Below are 16697 nucleotides of genomic sequence, written 5' to 3'. Positions count from 1 at the left end.
GCCATGTTCTTCTGGTCTGTGTCTCCATCAGAGCCACAGTCAAGCTCTGGACCATGTTCTTCTGGTCTGTGTCTCCATCAGAGCCATAGCCAAGCTCTGAACCATGTTCTTCTGGTCTGTGTCTCCATCAGAGCCATAGCCAAGCTCTGAACCATGTTCTTCTGGTCTGTGTCTCCATCAGAGCCACAGTCAAGCTCTGGACCATGTTCTTCTGGTCTGTGTCTCCATCAGAGCCACAGTCAAGCTCTGGGCCATGTTCTTCTGGTCTGTGTCTCCATCAGAGCCATAGCCAAGCTCTGGGCCATGTTCTTCTGGTCTGTGTCTCCATCAGAGCCATAGCCAAGCTCTGGGCCATGTTCTTCTGGTCTATGTCTCCATCAGAGCCATAGCCAAGCTCTGGACCATGTTCTTCTGGTCTGTGTCTCCATCAGAGCCACAGTCAAGCTCTGGACCATGTTCTTCTGGTCTGTGTCTCCATCAGAGCCACAGTCAAGCTCTGAACCATGTTCTTCTGGTCTGTGTCTCCATCAGAGCCATAGCCAAGCTCTGAGCCATGTTCTTCTGGTCTGTGTCTCCAGCAGAGCCATAGCCAAGCTCTGGACCATGTTCTTCTGGTCTGTGTCTCCATCAGAGCCATAGCCAAGCTCTGGAACATGTTCTTCTGGTCTGTGTCTCCATCAGAGCCACAGCCAAGCTCTGGGCCATGTTCTTCTGGTCTGTGTCTCCATCAGAGCCATAGCCAAGCTCTGGACCATGTTCTTCTGGTCTGTGTCTCCATCAGAGCCACAGTCAAGCTCTGGGCCATGTTCTTCTGGTCTGTGTCTCCATCAGAGCCACAGCCAAGCTCTGGGCCATGTTCTTCTGGTCTGTGTCTCCATCAGAGCCATAGCCAAGCTCTGGGCCATGTTCTTCTGGTCTATGTCTCCATCAGAGCCACAGTCAAGCTCTGGGCCATGTTCTTCTGGTCTGTGTCTCCATCAGAGCCACAGTCAAGCTCTGGACCATGTTCTTCTGGTCTGTGTCTCCATCAGAGCCACAGCCAAGCTCTGGACCATGTTCTTCGAGGCCATGAGACATAGTCAAGCTGTGAAGTACCTTTCCCTTGGCCTTGCTCACCCAGGAAGTTAGGCCCAGCACACGAGGAGGTACAGCCCCAAGCCCAGTGGGGCCCCTGCTGCCTGGGCCGAGCCTGCCAGCAGAGGCAGCGCTGGGGGAAAGCCGCCCCTGCCCCCTCCCCTCACACACAGTGGGCCAGGACAGCACACAGCGGCCAAGGATGCCGCTGCCCCTGGCCTGTGCCCTGCTTACCTCTCGCAGGGGCTCGCTGAGCTCCCCCAGGATGCTCTCCTCGTCGAACATCTTGCCCTGGTAGCGGTGCTCGTAGTAGTCGTGGATGCGCTGGCGCATGTCTGCGGGCAGCTTGTGGAAGGACATGTACTGCTCCACCTGCTTGTACTGCACGGGGGGACACACAAGAGGGGCAGCTAGCAGCACCTGCAGCCAAGGGCACCCACCCCTGGCCAGGCATGTGCTGCACCCTCCCCACCCCTGCTTCCTTCACGGCCAGCCAGGCCCAGGCAGATAAACCTGGTGCAGGAGAGAACCAGGAACCACGAGCCACGAGAGGTTCTCATGCCTCACTCATGAGAGGTTCTCATGCCTCACTCATGAGAGGTGGCCAAGAGGGCCAATAGCATCCTGGCCTGCAGCAGGCAGAGTGTGGCCAGCAGGAGCAGGGAGGTGATTGTGCCCTGGGCTCAGCACTGCTTAGGCCACAGCTTGAGTCCTGTGTCCAGCTCTGGGCTCCTCAGTTTCAGAAGGAGATTGAGAGACTTGAAGGTGTCCAGAGAAGGGCAAGGAGGCTGGGGAGGGGTCTGGAGCACAGCCCTGTGAGGAGAGGCTGAGGGAGCTGGGGTTGCTTAGCCTGCAGAAGAGGAGGCTCAGGGGAGACCTTCTTGCTCTCTGCAACTGCCTGCAGGGAGGTTGGAGCCAGCTGGGGGTTGGTCTCTTGTGCCAGGCAGGCAAGCAGCCCCAGAAGAAGAGGACACAGTCTGCAGCTGTGCCAGGGGAGGTTGAGGCTGGAGGGGAGGAGAAAGTTCTTGCCAGCAAGAGGAATTGGCCCTTGGGCTGTGCTGCCCAGGGAGGTGGTGGAGTCCCCATGGCTGGAGGTGTTTAGGAAGAGCCTGGATGAGGCACTTGGTGCCATGGTTGAGTTGATCAGATGGTGCTGGGTGGTAGGTTGGACTGGATGGCCCCAAAGGTATTTTCTAACCTGTTTAATTCTATTCTATTCTATTCTATTCTATTCTATTCTATTCTATTCTATTCTATTCTATTCTATTCTAGAGGGGAATGCAAGGGCACACTGCCTGCTGGTGGAACAGGAGCTGGGGCTGAGTGGTGCTTTCTATGAATAACTGACCCTTCCTCAAGGGCACAGAGCTGTCAGTGGCTTCACTTGCTTTGAAGGTGCTGCAGGGACGAGGTGTGTGCACTGCAGTGGTCATGCCCTCCCTCCCCACTGGCACACAGCACAGAATACAACCCAGTGCTGACAGAAGCACTGTGCTCCCCCTTTGCCATGCTTCTTTCCCCTCATCTCCCCCCTAAGTCTCTCCCTGAATGTCCCTTTACTGCTGCTCGTGCTGAAAAGCCTAATTACCAAACTTCTGCTCATTACAGACCTCCCCTGCACACACCACTGCCGCTCTGCTCTCAGTACAGTCTGTGCTGGCACTGCCTTGCATGCTAACAACTTGGTCTGCACCAGAGAGGAGAAGGAATTACTCTAAGAAGCCAAGGTAGCAGAGGGGACACTCGGGGTTTCCTGGCATTTCCAGAGCCTTTTTGTCTGTGGCTAGCAGCAGAGGAGCTGGCTGTAAATATTCATGACCACCACAGCATGATCAAAGTCAAGCAAGTCACCACCTCCCCGCAGGGAGCCGGGCAGACAACTGGCAGTGAGAGCTGCACTTCATGGTTTGGGCTGCTGAAGCTGTGGAGAGGCTGGGAGGATGTGGTGCTGGCTGTTGCACTGGGCCTGCAGCTCAGGAACCAGGAGATGAAGGCAGCAGGACCCAGAATCTCACTGGTCTGAGCCCCTCAAGAGCTCTGCAGGTTTGCTCTGAAACGAAGCAAGTTTGAAGTGTTGGCTCAGATGTCTGAGCAGAGGATCACAGCACTGCTGCAGTGCAAAAGACCTCCAAGATCATCGAGTCCAATGGCCAACCCAATCCCACCACAGCCATCCAACCATGCCCCCACGTGCCATGGCCACAAGTTTCTTGAACACCTCTAGGGAGGGTGACCTCCCCACCTCCCTGGGTAACCTATTGCAGTGCCACTGACTGGCTGTGCTCCTGTCCTTCCCTGCTGCTGGAGATGCACTGAGACACCTGTGGGACCTGGGCTCCTGGGCACAGGACATGCAGGACCTTACAGCATCACAGAAGATCATCAAGTCTAACCTCACTGCTAGAGCAGGATCACCTGGAGCAAACCATCCAGGTGGCTCTGGAATCAGTTCAGAGACAGAGGCTCCACAGCCTCTCTGGGCAGCTTGCTCCAGGGCTCTGCCACCCTCAAAGTGAAGAATTTTTCCCTTGTGTTTGTGTGGTACCTGCTGTGCTGCAGCTTGTGTCCATCACCCCTGTACACTGTCACTGGGCACCACAAAGAAGAGTCTGGCTCCATCCTCTTGACTCTCTCTTCAGATATTTATAAGCATTAATGAGATCCCCACTGGGGCTGCTCTTGTCCAGGCTCAAGAGCCCCAGGGCTCTCAGCCTTTCATTCTCACAGAGGTGCTCCAGGCCCCTCAGCATCTTTGTGAGTCTCTGCTGGACTCCCTCCTGTAGTTGCCTGTCTCTCTTGAACTGGAGCACAAAACAGGATGCAGTACTCCAGATGAGGCCTCAGCAGGGCAGAGAGCAGAGGGAGGAAAACCTCCCTTGCCCTGATGCCCACACTCTTCATGCATCCCAGGATGTCACTGACCACCTTGGCTGTGAGGGCACATTGCTGGCTCATGGTCAGCCTGCTGCCCACCAGCACTCCCAGCTCACAGGCTTACAGACTCACAGGATGTTAGGGGTTAGAAGGGACCTCCAAAGATCAGCCAGTCCAACCCCCCTGCCAGAGCAGGAGCACAGAATCCAGCACAGGTCACACAGGAACACAGCCAGGTGGGGCTGGAAAGGCTCCAGAGCAGGAGACTCCACAACCTCTCTGGGCAGCCTGCTCCAGGGCTCTGGGACCTCACAGTGCAGAAGTTCCTCCTCCTGTGCTGGAGTTTATATCCACTGCCCCTTGTCCTATCCCAGGGCACAGTGAGCAGAGCCTGTCCCTGTTCCCTGCTTCTTGATCCCCAGACCTCAGATATTTATAAACATTGATCAGATCCCTCTCAGCCTTCTCCTCTCCAGCCTAACCACTCCCAGGGCTCTCAGCCTCTCCTCCCCAGGCAGTGCTGCAGTCCCTTCAGCATCCTGGTAGCCCTCCCCTGGACTCTCTCCAGCAGATCCCTGTGCCTTCTGAACTGGGGAGCCCACAGCTGGATGCAATATTCCAGATGAGGTCTCAGCAGGGTACAGTAGTAGGGGAGGAGAACCTCCCTGGCTCTGCTGGCCACACTCCTCTGGATGCAGCCCAGGATCCCCTTGGCCTTCTTGGCCCCCAGGGCACATTGCTGCCCCATGCAGAGCTTGCTGCCCCCCAGCACTCCCAGCTCCTTCTCCTTGGGGCTGCTCCCCAGCAGCTCCCCTCTACCCTGTGCTGGTGCAGTCCTTTTCCCCAGAGCTGCTCTTTCATTCACTCTTAAGCACTAGCTTCTGCTGAGTCAGGTTCCTTAGCTCTACCCTCACCCCCCAAGCAGTTCTTCTTTGAAAGAATAAATGACCTCAGCCTGTGCTCTCTGTTTTGTTCCAGCATCTTGACTGGGCCCATGGACCAGTGTGACCAGATGCCTCGCAGCATCCGCTGCCAGCCACCTGCCTGCTGCTCCTCTTCTCTCCACCACAAGCACTGGCTATCAATCTTCAACTGACCTTTACATCTCAGGGAAAACATCCCCAGCTTCTCAATTGTGCAAGCAGAGGCTGGATGGAGCAACCCAGGCTCTGCTTATTCACTGCTGCACCTGGATTTATTGCTTTGTAACAAAGAGCAATAAATTACTGCTCTGCAGCGTCCCCAGGGCTTGTCAGAGTCTCCTACAGTCACTGTCCCTAGATAAGGCTCAGAGTGGAAAAACAGGACAAATCTACTTCTGCAGAGAAAGAAAGGTTCTGCTTCCCATTGCAAATGAAAGCCAGGCTTACAGAAGAGCCCTGTAAAGGAAGGAGCCCCGAGTCTCTGCTGGGATTATCAGGGGGCACACATCTTGGCTGCCCTGTCGTTGCCTCTGCTACCTCCCCTCACTCACTGCCAGCTGGAGAGTTTTGTGGGCTCTTCACAGTCACAGAAACAGCCAGGTTGGAACAGACCCTCAGGATCCCCAAGTCCAGCCCAGAACCCTGCTCTGCAAGGCTCACCCCTAAACCATAGCCCCAAGCACCACAGCCAAGACACCTTCAAGCACATCCAGGGCTGGGGACTCCACCACCTCCCTGGGCAGCACATTCCAACCCCTGACCACTCCTGAGGGGAACAAATTCTTCCTACTGTCCACTCTAAACCTACTCAGTCACAGATTGAGGCTGTTCCCTCTTGTTCTGTAGCTAATTACCTGTGAGCAGAGACCAGCAGCAGCCTCTCCACAACCTCCTTGCAGGTGGCTGTAGACAGCCAGGAGGTCTCCCCTCAGCCTCCTCTGTTTCACACCAACCATCCCCAGCTCCTTCAGTTGCTCTCCATCAGATTTCTTCTCCAGGCCCTTCCCAGCTTCCTTGTCCTGCTCTGCCCTGGCTCTAGCACCTCCACATCTCTCTTGGATTGAGGTGCCCAGAGCTGAGCACAATACTCCAGCTGTGGCCTCCCCAGAGCTGAGCCCCAGGGGACAATTCCCTCCCTGCTGCTGGACTCAGCATTGCTGATCCCAGCCAGGAGGCCTTTGGCTTTCTTGGCCCCCTGGGCACTGCTGGCTCCTGTTCGACTGTTTGGCCATGAGCACCCCCAGGGCGCTCTCTGCTCTCCCTTGCACACAGATGGCATTTGCAGAGGTGCTCCAAAGTGAAAGCATCAACCACTTCTCTCTGATAGCTTGAAATGATTAGGGACAGGCTCCCCAGAGGGGTTGTGGAGTCTCCTTCCCTGGAGACTTTTGAGACCCATCTAGATGTGTTCCCATATGACCTGTGCTGGATTCTGTGGTCTCCTTAGGAGGAGAGCCTGAAGGAGCTGAGAGCTCTTCAGCTTGGAGAGGAGGAGCCTGAGGGCTGACCTCCATTATTATAGAGCTGAGCAGGGGCAGTGCCCAGAGGCTGGAGCCAGGCTCTGCTGGGGGATGCCCAATGCCAGCACAAGGGGCAGTGGTGGAAGCTGAGGCAGAGGAAGTGCCATGGACACAGGAGAAAAAATCTTCCCCCTGTGAGGGTGACAGAGCCCTGGAGCAGGCTGCCCAGGGGGGTTGTGCAGTCTCCCTCTCTGGAGCTATTCCAACCCCACCTGGCTGTGTTCCTGTATGCCCTGCCCTGGGTGCTCCTGCCAGACTGGATGAGCTTTTGATGTCCCTTCCAGCTCCTAACATTCAGTGATTCTGTGATCTGCAGAGAGGAGGCATCCACAAGCTCTCTGGGCAATCCCTTCCAGAGTCTTGCCACCCTCCTAGTGAAGAATTTCTTCCTGAGATCTGGCACTCCCTAAAGCCACTTCAAGTCCTCTCGAGCTGGCACCCCTCTGAGGGTCTCTGAGACATGGCCAGGCCTAACCCACCAGTCCCCTTGTGCCACCTTTCTCCCTGGTGCTTGTCTGTTGAGCCTTCTGCTCATCTCCATGTCCCCAGCCTGACCTGTGCTCAGAGGAAGGCCTGGAGCTCAGCAGCCTCTCTGAGTTCAACTGGAAAGGCTCATTTAGGAACGATTTCAATCCCTTTGAAGACAATTGAGCCCATTTAAATCCTAACTCATTTTCTTAAGTCTGTTTTTCCTCAAATAAGCCCTTGAAGGAGGTATTAATATATCAAAAGGAAAGCATTTAGCTGAGTAGTTTCACTTCTATAACTGGCCACTTTCCCTACTTGCCTCACCAGCTCCCTCCCCTTCTACCACAGCTCACATCACTCAAAGTCCAAAGGGAGCTAGGTATTTTTAACCCTTTCCACATCATCAGTCTCTAGCAGGAATCCTCCTGCCTCTGGCAGTAACAAATCACTGGCTGCAAAGGCTTAATGACTTCCTTGCCTTACTCCTGTATATAGAAAAGATCCAAAAGAGCTGCTCACATCCCAGGCCTGGCACTGACCTCTCTTTGAGTAACAGAACCCCAGAGTCCCAGCATGGTGAGGTTGGGAGAGACCTCTGGGGACCATCCAGTCCAACCCCCCTGCTAAAGCAGGGCACCCACAGCAGCCTGCCCAGGATCACAATGGCCAGGGGGGGTTGGAATCTCTCCAGAGGAGACTCCACAGCCTCTCTGGGCAGCCTGCTCCAGGCCTCCAGCACCCTCACACCAAAGAAGTTTAGGTGGAATCTCCTGGGGTCCAGTTTGTGTCCATTGCTCCTTGCCCTGTCCCTGTGCACCAGAGACAAGAGTCTGGCTCCAGTCTCTTGCCCCTCACCCTTTAGCTCTTGCTGAGCATTGGTCAGATCCCCTCTGGGAGAGCCCCCAGGGGTCTCAGCATTTCCTCCTCACAGAGATGCCTCCAGTCCCCTCAGCACCTTTTCTAGCCCTCTTCTTTTGGTACACACAGATCAGTCAGGTGGGTTAGTGCCCCACAGGGGTATAGACCACGCCAGGAGCTTCACCAGATGGACACAGCTGCAACTCAATTTTCCCTGAGCTGTGATCAGCAGTAAACCAGTGCAGCTTCACAGCATTTGAGAGCAGCCCTGCAGAGAAGGACTTGGGTGAAGAGCTGGAGATGAGCTGGCATGCAGTGCTGCCAGCCCAGCCCCAGCCCTGTCCTGGGCTGATCCCCAGCAGCATGGGCAGCAGAGGCAGGGAGGGGATTCTGCCCCTCTGCTGCATATGCTGAGACACCACCCCCCCTTGCAGTGCTGGGACCAGCCCTGGAGTCCCCAGCACAGACAGGGACCTGTTGGAGCAGGGCCAGGGGAGGCCACAGCAGTAATGAGAAGGTTGGAAGCCCTCTGCTGTCAGGCCATGCTGAGAGAGTTGAGGCTGTTCAGCCTGTGACTCACTGCTCTTGAAGGTCTTTTCCACCTGAAATGATTCTGTGATTCTCTGGCCGGGCTCTGAGTGCTTCCATGGCAGTAGCTCAACTTGCTACAGGAAGAAGACTTTGAAGCATTGCATGTCACATGCTTCAGCATGGAAACATGGAAAGATGCTGCTGCAATGATCTTGCCTAGACTCGAGCTTTTTATCTCTTGCTGTGTTACAAAGGCCACAGACAGCAGCAGAGAACTCCTGGAGCCTTTGTTCCCCCCTGCTTTCCACACACTGTGCTGAGGATGGCTGCAACCATCAGCTGCTGTGGTTGCTTCCCCTTGCAGTTAATCAGAACCTACTCAGGGGAGGCCTCTGCTTCAGAGAGCTCCATTTCCTAGCTGTGAGGTGGCAGCAGACTGCCTGGGGTCGATGGGGAGTCTGATGAAGCAGTTGTTCCCTTGCATGCCTTGGCTGTGCTCCTGCAGCGGCCGCAGCACCAGCCAGGGAGCCCCGGCGCAGGGAGGGAGCCGCTGGCACACGGCTCTGGGTCTGCAGCCACAGACCCAGGGCACAGGGCCTGCAAGCAGTGGGAATGGCTACTGACTCCAGGGGCCCTAGGAGAGCAGCTCATGGAATTACAGCATCACAGAATCATTTAGGCTGGAAAAGAGCTTTAAGCTCACTGAGTCCAACCATTGACCCAATACTCCCAAGAGAGCTGCTGAACCCTGGCCCTCACCACATCCACACAGCTTTTAAACACCTTCAGGAATGGAGATTCCACCACCTCCCTGGGCAGCCTGCTCCACTGCTTGAAAAGTCTTTCAGGGGAAAAAAAAATTCCCTTGCATCCAAGTTGATCAACTTTCAGTTGATGGGCTGGTGCTGGGTGAGAGGTTGGACTGGATGATCTCAAAGGTCTTTCCCAACCTGGTTCATTCTATTGATTTCTCTCTATTTAAACCTCCCCCAGGGCAACCTGAGGCTGTTTGCTCTAATCCTGTCACTTGTTCCTAGGGAGAGGACCCCACCTCACTCCAGCCTCCTTACAGGAAGCTGTAGAGAGCCAGAACATCTCCTCTCATCCTCCCTTTCTCCAGGCTACACAGCCCCAGGTGCCTCAGCTGCTCCTCGCCAGTCCTGTTCTCCTGACCCTTTAGCAGCTCCATTTTCCTTCTCAGGACATGCTCCAGCATCTCAATACCTTAGAACCACAGAATCAGTCAGGTTGGGAAAGACCTCAGAGCTCATCAAGTTCAAGCTGTCACCCAACACCTCATGACTAACTGGTTCCAACTGCACATCCAATCCCTTTTTGAACACCTCCAGCCATGGGGACTCCACCACCTCCCTGGGCAGCACAGCCCAAGGGCCAATTCCTCTTGCTGCCAAGAACTTTCTCCTCCCCTCCAGCCTCAACCTCCCCTGGCACAGCTGCAGACTGTGTCCTCTTCTTCTGGGGCTGCTTGCCTGCCTGGCACAAGAGACCAACCCCCAGCTGGCTCCAACCTCCCTGCAGGGAGTTGCAGAGAGCAAGAAGGTCTCCCCTGAGCCTCCTCTTCTGCAGGCTAAGCAAGCCCAGCTCCCTCAGCCTCTCCTCCCAGGGCTGTGCTCAAGACCCCTCCCCAGCCTCCTTGCCCTTCTCTGGACACGTTCTCACCTTGTAGTGAGAAGCCTAAAACTGAACCCAGTACTCAAGCTGTGACCTCACCAGTGTTGAGTACAAAGGGACAATCACTGCCCCACTCCTGCTGGCCACACCATTGCCCATCCAGGCCAGGATGCCTGTGGCCACTTGGGCACACTGCTGGCTCATATCCAGGTGGTGGCCAATGAACACCCCCCAGCTGCTTTTCCACCAGACACTTTCTAACCACTCTTCCTCAAGCCAAGAGAGTTCATGGTGTTGTTGTGGCCCAAGTTCAGGGCCCAGCACTTGGCCTTGCTGAACCTTATTCCACTGGCCAGTGGGACAAACATTTGCTGTGAGCAATGCCCCATGTCTGCTCCTCCAGCTGCTTCAGAGAAGGGCCAGGAGGAGGAGCAGAGGGCTGGAGCTGCTCTGCTGTGAGCACAGACTGAGGGAGTTGGGGTTGTGCAGGCTGGAGAGGAGAAGACTCCCAGGAGACCTAATTGAGGCCTTCCAGGATCTGCAGGGGGCTCCAAGCAAGCTGGGGAGCGACTTTTGAGGGTGTCAGGGAGGGATAGGACTGGGGGGGATGGAGCAAAACTAGAAGTGGGGAGATTGAGATTGGATGTCAGGAAGAAGTTGTTCCCCATGAGGGTGGTGAGAGCCTGGCCCAGGCTGCCCAGGGAGGTGGTGGAAGCCTCCTGCCTGGAGGTGTTTGCAGCCAGGCTGGAGGTGGCTGTGAGCAACCTGCTGGAGTGTGAGGTGTCCCTGCCCATGGCAGGGGGCTGGAGCTGGCTGAGCCCTGAGCTCCCTTCCAACCCTGACCATTCTATGATTCAGCCTCCAGCTGTAATCCAAGGGCACCACAGGAAGGTTGTGCAATGCCTGGTGTGCAAACCTGCACCTCACAGCCACAGAGCTCACAGCTTGTTTTCCATGAGTAGCTCCAGCCTGGATGAGGTACCTGAGGAGAATACCTTGTTGGCCTTGAGGGGCCACATCCTAGCACAGGGAACTTTGGGCCCTGTAAGTGACTGTTTCACTCTTCATTAAGCACTGTGAAACTCCTACCAGAGGGTAGCTGGGAGATGTCAGAGTCCTGTCACTGGATCCACGCATCTGGAGGTGTGGTGGGGAAAAGAAATCAACCCTGCTTTCATCAGAAGAGCAGAACAAGAGCAATGCATTAAAACTTGCCTCCAGGCAAAGGCTGGAGATGGGGCAGAGGGACCAGTGAGCCTGTGCCACTGGAAATCAGCATTGCTGGGAGCAGCCTGGAGCCTGGCCTCAGGATGGCTGGGTTTATTTATTCATCTATCTCTTTATGTACAGCTCAAGTGCCAAAATGAGGTTCTGAACCGATCATGAAGTGAAAGCCCACAGTGGGACACAGAACTGCTGAGGCAGGAGCAGTCTCCTGCCCATGCCAGCACACGTGGTGCTCATGCCTGCACGAACACATTGCTGCAACCAGGCGGCCACCAAGGACAGGACACTTTGTCTGGCCTCCACTCTCAGCAGTGAGAAGCCAAATCCCCCCTAGAATCTCTGCTGTGGCAACCAAGGCAACTCCTCAAGCAGAAGTTAGACCAGTATTTGTTGAAGTGGAAGTGAGAGACTCACTGCTGTGGTGCCTGCTACTACAACAGGAGCTGAGTGTCTGTGTTCTGGGCTTAGGTAGTCCTTGCTTTTTCTGGGAGACCAGCAGCCTAGAATCTTGTTAGACAGCAGGCCTAAGGAGGGCCCTGGGGGTTCTGAGGCTATGCAATCACATTGCCTAGACTGGAAATGACCTTTAAGATCACAGAATCGCAGAATGCATCTGGTTGGAAGGGACCCTCAAAGGTCACCTTGTCCAACCCCCCCAAGTCAGCAGGGACATCCCCAGCTAGATCAGGTTGCTTGTGGCCCCATCAAGTTTGACCTTGAGTGTCTCCAAGAATGGGGCCTCCACCATATCTCTGGGCAGCCTATTCCAGCCTGTCCCCACTCTCTCTGTGCAGAGCTTCCTCCTGAAGTCCAGCCTAAATCTGCCCTGCTCCAGTTTCCAACCCTTGTCCCTCCTCCTCTCACCACAGGCCCTCCTGAACAGTCTCTCCCCAGCCTGCCTGTAGGTCCTCTTCAGACATTGAAATACAGCTCTGAGGTCTCCCTGGAGCCTTTTCTTCTCCAGGCTGAACAGCCCCAGCTCTCTCAGCCTGACTTCGTAGCAGAGGTTCTCCAGCCCGAGATCATCCTGGTGGCTGCTGACAGAACCCCAGCATGGTGAGGGTAGGAAGGCAGCTACAGACACTGGTGACCAATCCTCCTGGGAATGCCACCTCAAATCCTGTGCAGACTGGTAATGAAGAAGACATTTCCCATCTGGCAGCTCTGTGGCAGAGCAGTTGTGGGAATCATGGCAGCCTTTGCCCAGCTCCAGGCTCTCAGAGTGTCTGACACTGGTTATCTTCTTGTATCTGTGTTGTGTCATCCCCAAGGTACCACTGGCTAAGCCAACCCTGGAGCCAGATGAATTAATGCAGCTTTGGTACAGGGCTGTGCTTGGGTTAATTAGCTCTGCTTCAAGCAGGGGAGGAGGGGGTGCTAATCAGTGAGGGCACAGTGCCAGGCTAATGTGATTATCCTGCATGCAGGACCCCAGCTAGGATCTCTGCACCCAAGGCCCTGCTCAGGTTCATTTGGAGGCAGCTCAGGGCACCCAACACGCAGCAAAATGCCTTCAAGCCACAGGAGCAGCTGGGAAGGGTCAGACTGAGGGCTGCTCTCACCTGCTGGGGTGTCCCTGACAGCTTTGGGTGCTTTGAAGAAAAGAAGAAAGAATAAAAGAGGCATTGAGCACTGCAGGTCCTGGCCATCTCTCCCTGACAAAAGCAGACCAGGGGTGCCATTGCCAGGGCTTTCAGCTGTACCTTAGCCACTTCATCATCACACCTGGAAGAGTTTCCTTACCTCAGTTTGTCTAGATACTCCAAGGCAAACCAAACTCACCCTCACAGCACCCTGTAGCTATGAGTTTAATCGTTGGGCTGAATGATCTCAACACAGGGCAGCCATGGAACTGCTGGAGCAGGTCCAGAGGAGGCCACCAGGATGATCTCGGGCTGGAGAACCTCTGCTACGAAGTCAGGCTGAGAGAGCTGGGGCTGTTCAGCCTGGAGAAGAAAAGGCTCCAGGAAGACCTCAGAGCTGTATTTCAATGTCTGAAGAGGACCTACAGGCAGGCTGGGGAGGGACTGTTCAGGAGGGCCTGTGGTGAGAGGAGGAGGGACAAGGGTTGGAAACTGGAGCAGGGCAGATTTAGGCTGGACTTCAGGAGGAAGCTCTGCACAGAGAGAGTGGGGACATGCTGGAATAGGCTGCCCAGAGATATGGTGGAGGCTCCATTCTTGGAGACACTCAAGGTCAAACTTGATGGGGCCACAAGCAACCTGATCTAGCTGGGGATGTCCCTGCTGACTGAGGGGGGTTGGACAAGGTGACCTTTGAGGGTCCCTTCCAACCAGATGCATTCTGTGATTCTGTGATCTTAAAGGTCATTTCCAGTCTAGGCAATGTGATTGCATAGCCTCAGAACCCCCAGGGCCCTCCTTAGGCCTGCTGTCTAACAAGATTCTAGGCTGCTGGTCTCCCAGAAAAAGCAAGGACTACCTAAGCCCAGAACACAGACACTCAGCTCCTGTTGTGGTAGCAGGCACAACAGCAGTGAGTCTCTCTCCTCCACTTCAACAAATACTGGTCTAACTTCTGCTTGAGGAACAAGAGGCATTGGGCAGACTGTTCAGGGAGGAGAAGGAGCAGGGGAATGAATGTGGAGAGCAGAGTGCTTGAGAGAATGCCAGTGGAGAGACAGATCTTGAGGAGAGATGAGGCTCTGGAAGGGGAGATTACAGCTTGACTGGGCTCTGCAGTGCTGACAGCAGCAGTTCCTACCTCTCATCAGTCATTCTTCCATATGTACCTGAGAAGATAACACAGCAGAGTTGAGCCTCTCTGCAGGATGCCCATCGCTGCTTGCATCCTGCTGGGATGGGAGAGCAAAGCCCAGAGCCCCTCTCTGCTTTGTTCCAAGGAGCGTGGCTGCAGCAAGCGGCACAAGCACCACTCCCCAAAGCCTCAAGGTCACAGAGCCAGCTGGGCAGGAGTGGGGGAGGGGGGTGGGGACCTGGCACCAGTATTAACCCAGCTGACCCTAAGGATTAGTGAAAGGAACTACCTGAGGAGCCTGGCAAAACCAGGAAAGGGATGTGAAGACTGGTCTGGTTTACTCAGCAAGCCAGGCTGGGGGATGAAGGGCTGGAGAGCAGCCCTGAGGAGAAGGACTTGGGGCTGTGGTGGGTGAAAAGCTGGGCATGAGCTGGCACTAAGTGCTGCCAGCCCACACCCAACCATGTCCATGGGAAGCAGCTGGAGGAAGGGGATTCTGCCCCTTTGCTCCACTCTGCTGAGTCTCCACCTGCAGTGCTGGGGCCAGTTCTGGAGTCCTCAGCAAAGCACAGACATGGAGCTGCTGGAGAATGTCCAGAGAAGGCCACAACAATCATGTGGGGGCTGGAAGCCCTCTGCTGTGAGGCCAGGCTGGGAGAGCTGGGGTTGTTCAGGCCAGGGAGACCTTCTGGTGGCCTTTCAGTGCTTAAAGGGGCAGATCAGAAAGCTGGGGACAGATTTTTAGCAGGGCCTGTTGTGGCAGGACAAGGGCTGATGGGTTGAACTGAAAGAGGGAGATTCAGATTAGATACAAGGAAGAATTCTTCTCCAATGATGGAGAAACCCTGTCCCAGGCTGCCCAGAGAGGTGCCCAGAGATGCCCCATCCCTGGAACCACTGCAGGTCAGGGTGTCTGGGGCTCTGAGCAACCTGCTCTAGCTGCAGATGTCCCTGCTGGCTGCAGGGCGTTGGGCTACATGACCTTTGGAGGTCCCTCCCAACCCAATTCTGTGATCTCCTCAACAGGAATCACTCTTCCCCTCACATGAGCCAGCTACTGCAGCTTGTGGGATTGTTTTGCAGTCAGTGATGAACTCCCAAGGTAAGGCTTGAGCTGATCCCTGAAGAGCTGAAATGGGACTTACCCCTCTGCTCTTGCTTGCATACCTCCTCCAGCAGCACCCTGCAGCAGCTCTGGCAGCCACTGGACTCCACAGTAAGGTAAATCAAGCCACTAGTTTGGCAGAAAACTAACCCAGAAGAAAGAAACCAGCTCAGGTAAGGTCTAAGAAGTGAAAACCATGGTGCACAAGGGTGAGGTGGTGCAGTTGAGAGCAGTGGCAGGGAGCTCTGGGTGAAAATGGGGGTGTGAGGCTTCCCCTCTTCAACTGCAGCTGTCAGATCAAGTACCTGCACAGTATGGCCTGGGGAGGTATTTCTAGCAGAGCCCTTCAGGGTGGACTTGCAGTGATATCCTGTCACATGGAGGGAGCAGACACCAATCTGGGGTGCAACAATACTTTGGAGTCAGACACCAGACTGAGGTTAAGAAGGAAGAGCCAGCTCCTCTGCCACTGACTGGGACCATGCACAAGTACTTCAGAGCAAAGCACACTCTGCAATGCAAGATGGGACAGACAGACAGGGGCCTTCTGTCTTGGCCTCTTGGGCTGGAACTAAAGCAGTCATTCCAGAGTGCCAGCTCTAATGAGCTCTTCTGACTCAGAGCTTCTTAAGGGAGGCACAGAGCCAGACTTACATGATGGCTGTGCCACCTCCAGTGCCTGAGCTGGTGTGAGTGCTCTCTGCCACATGGGACTCTTCACCTGTACTCAGACACCTCAGCACTACACTGTCTTAGAGGGTGCACCTTCATTCTCCACATTCTCCATGCTTCCTGGCACCCCACAGGTCCTAGAGAGCACATGATGAAGTCAGATGCTGCTGGAGGAGATTTGGACAGGGCAGGGATTGGATGTCCAAATGTTCAGTGAATTCAACCCAGAGTGAGACAGGCCTGCTACTGAGGCCAGCAGACAGCGCCTCTTGGCTGTGGTTGCTCTGCTCCAAAGCCCTGTTTGTACAAGGGAGGAACAAGCTGCTTTGGCAGAGATCTGAACAAGCTGCTACTTCACCACAAACTCCCTGCAGCACATGAATACAGAGTCCCAGAACCCCAGCATGCTGGGGGTTGGAAGGGACCTCTGGAGCTCACCCAGTCCAACCCCTTCTGCTAGAGCAGGGGCACCCACAGCAGCCTGCCCAAGGAGCACAATGGCCAGGTGGGGTTGGAATCTCCCCAGAGAAGGAGGCTCCACAACCTCTGTGAGCAGCCTGCTCCACCCCACAAAGGAATTTTCTCCCCCTGTTCAGGTGGAACCTCCTGGGTACCAGTTTGTTGCCCCTTGTCCTGTCCCTGGGCACCACTGGCAAGAGTCTGGCCCCATTCTCTTGCCCTCCATGCTTTAGTTATTGCTGAGCATTGCTCAGATCCCCTCTGGGGCTGCTCTTCCCCAGGCTCAAAAGCCCCAGGGCTCCTCGCATTGCTGCTCCAGGCAGGCCCTTCACCCTCCTCGTGGCCCTCCAGTAGTTCCCTGTCTCTTTTGAACTGGGAAGCCCAGAACTGGACACAGTACTCCTGAGGTGACCTGATTATGGCAGAGTAGAAGGGGATGAGAACCTTCCTCACCCTGCTGACCACACTTCTCCTCATGCACCCAGGGAGACCACTGGCCTTCTTGGCCACGAGGGCACAGTGCTAGCTGCTGGTGAATTTGCTCTTACCAGCTGCAACCTTCCCTCCTGCTCCTGTCTTAGTTCTGCTATGCCTCTCCCTCCTCACCACCTCCCTTTGGCTACTCCCAGCCCAGCT

General features: G+C 55.2%; 1 protein-coding gene across 1 annotated transcript in view; it reads right to left on the bottom strand.

Annotated features, from left to right (window-relative positions):
• HCN4 (hyperpolarization activated cyclic nucleotide gated potassium channel 4) overlaps positions 1 to 16697 on the bottom strand; it is a 153450-nt gene that overhangs the window by 33279 nt on the left and 103474 nt on the right. The window contains exon 5 of the mRNA XM_068144282.1: positions 1309 to 1455. Coding sequence (XP_068000383.1) covers positions 1309 to 1455 — 147 coding nt within the window. The remainder of the gene's footprint in view (positions 1 to 1308; positions 1456 to 16697) is intronic.

This window comes from Melanerpes formicivorus, unplaced genomic scaffold (assembly GCF_026170545.1).
Source record: "Melanerpes formicivorus ecotype bairdi unplaced genomic scaffold, bMelFor1.0.p_v2 SCAF_10, whole genome shotgun sequence".
NCBI lineage: Eukaryota > Metazoa > Chordata > Aves > Piciformes > Picidae > Melanerpes > Melanerpes formicivorus.
This window is presented reverse-complemented; position numbering and strand designations above follow the sequence as displayed.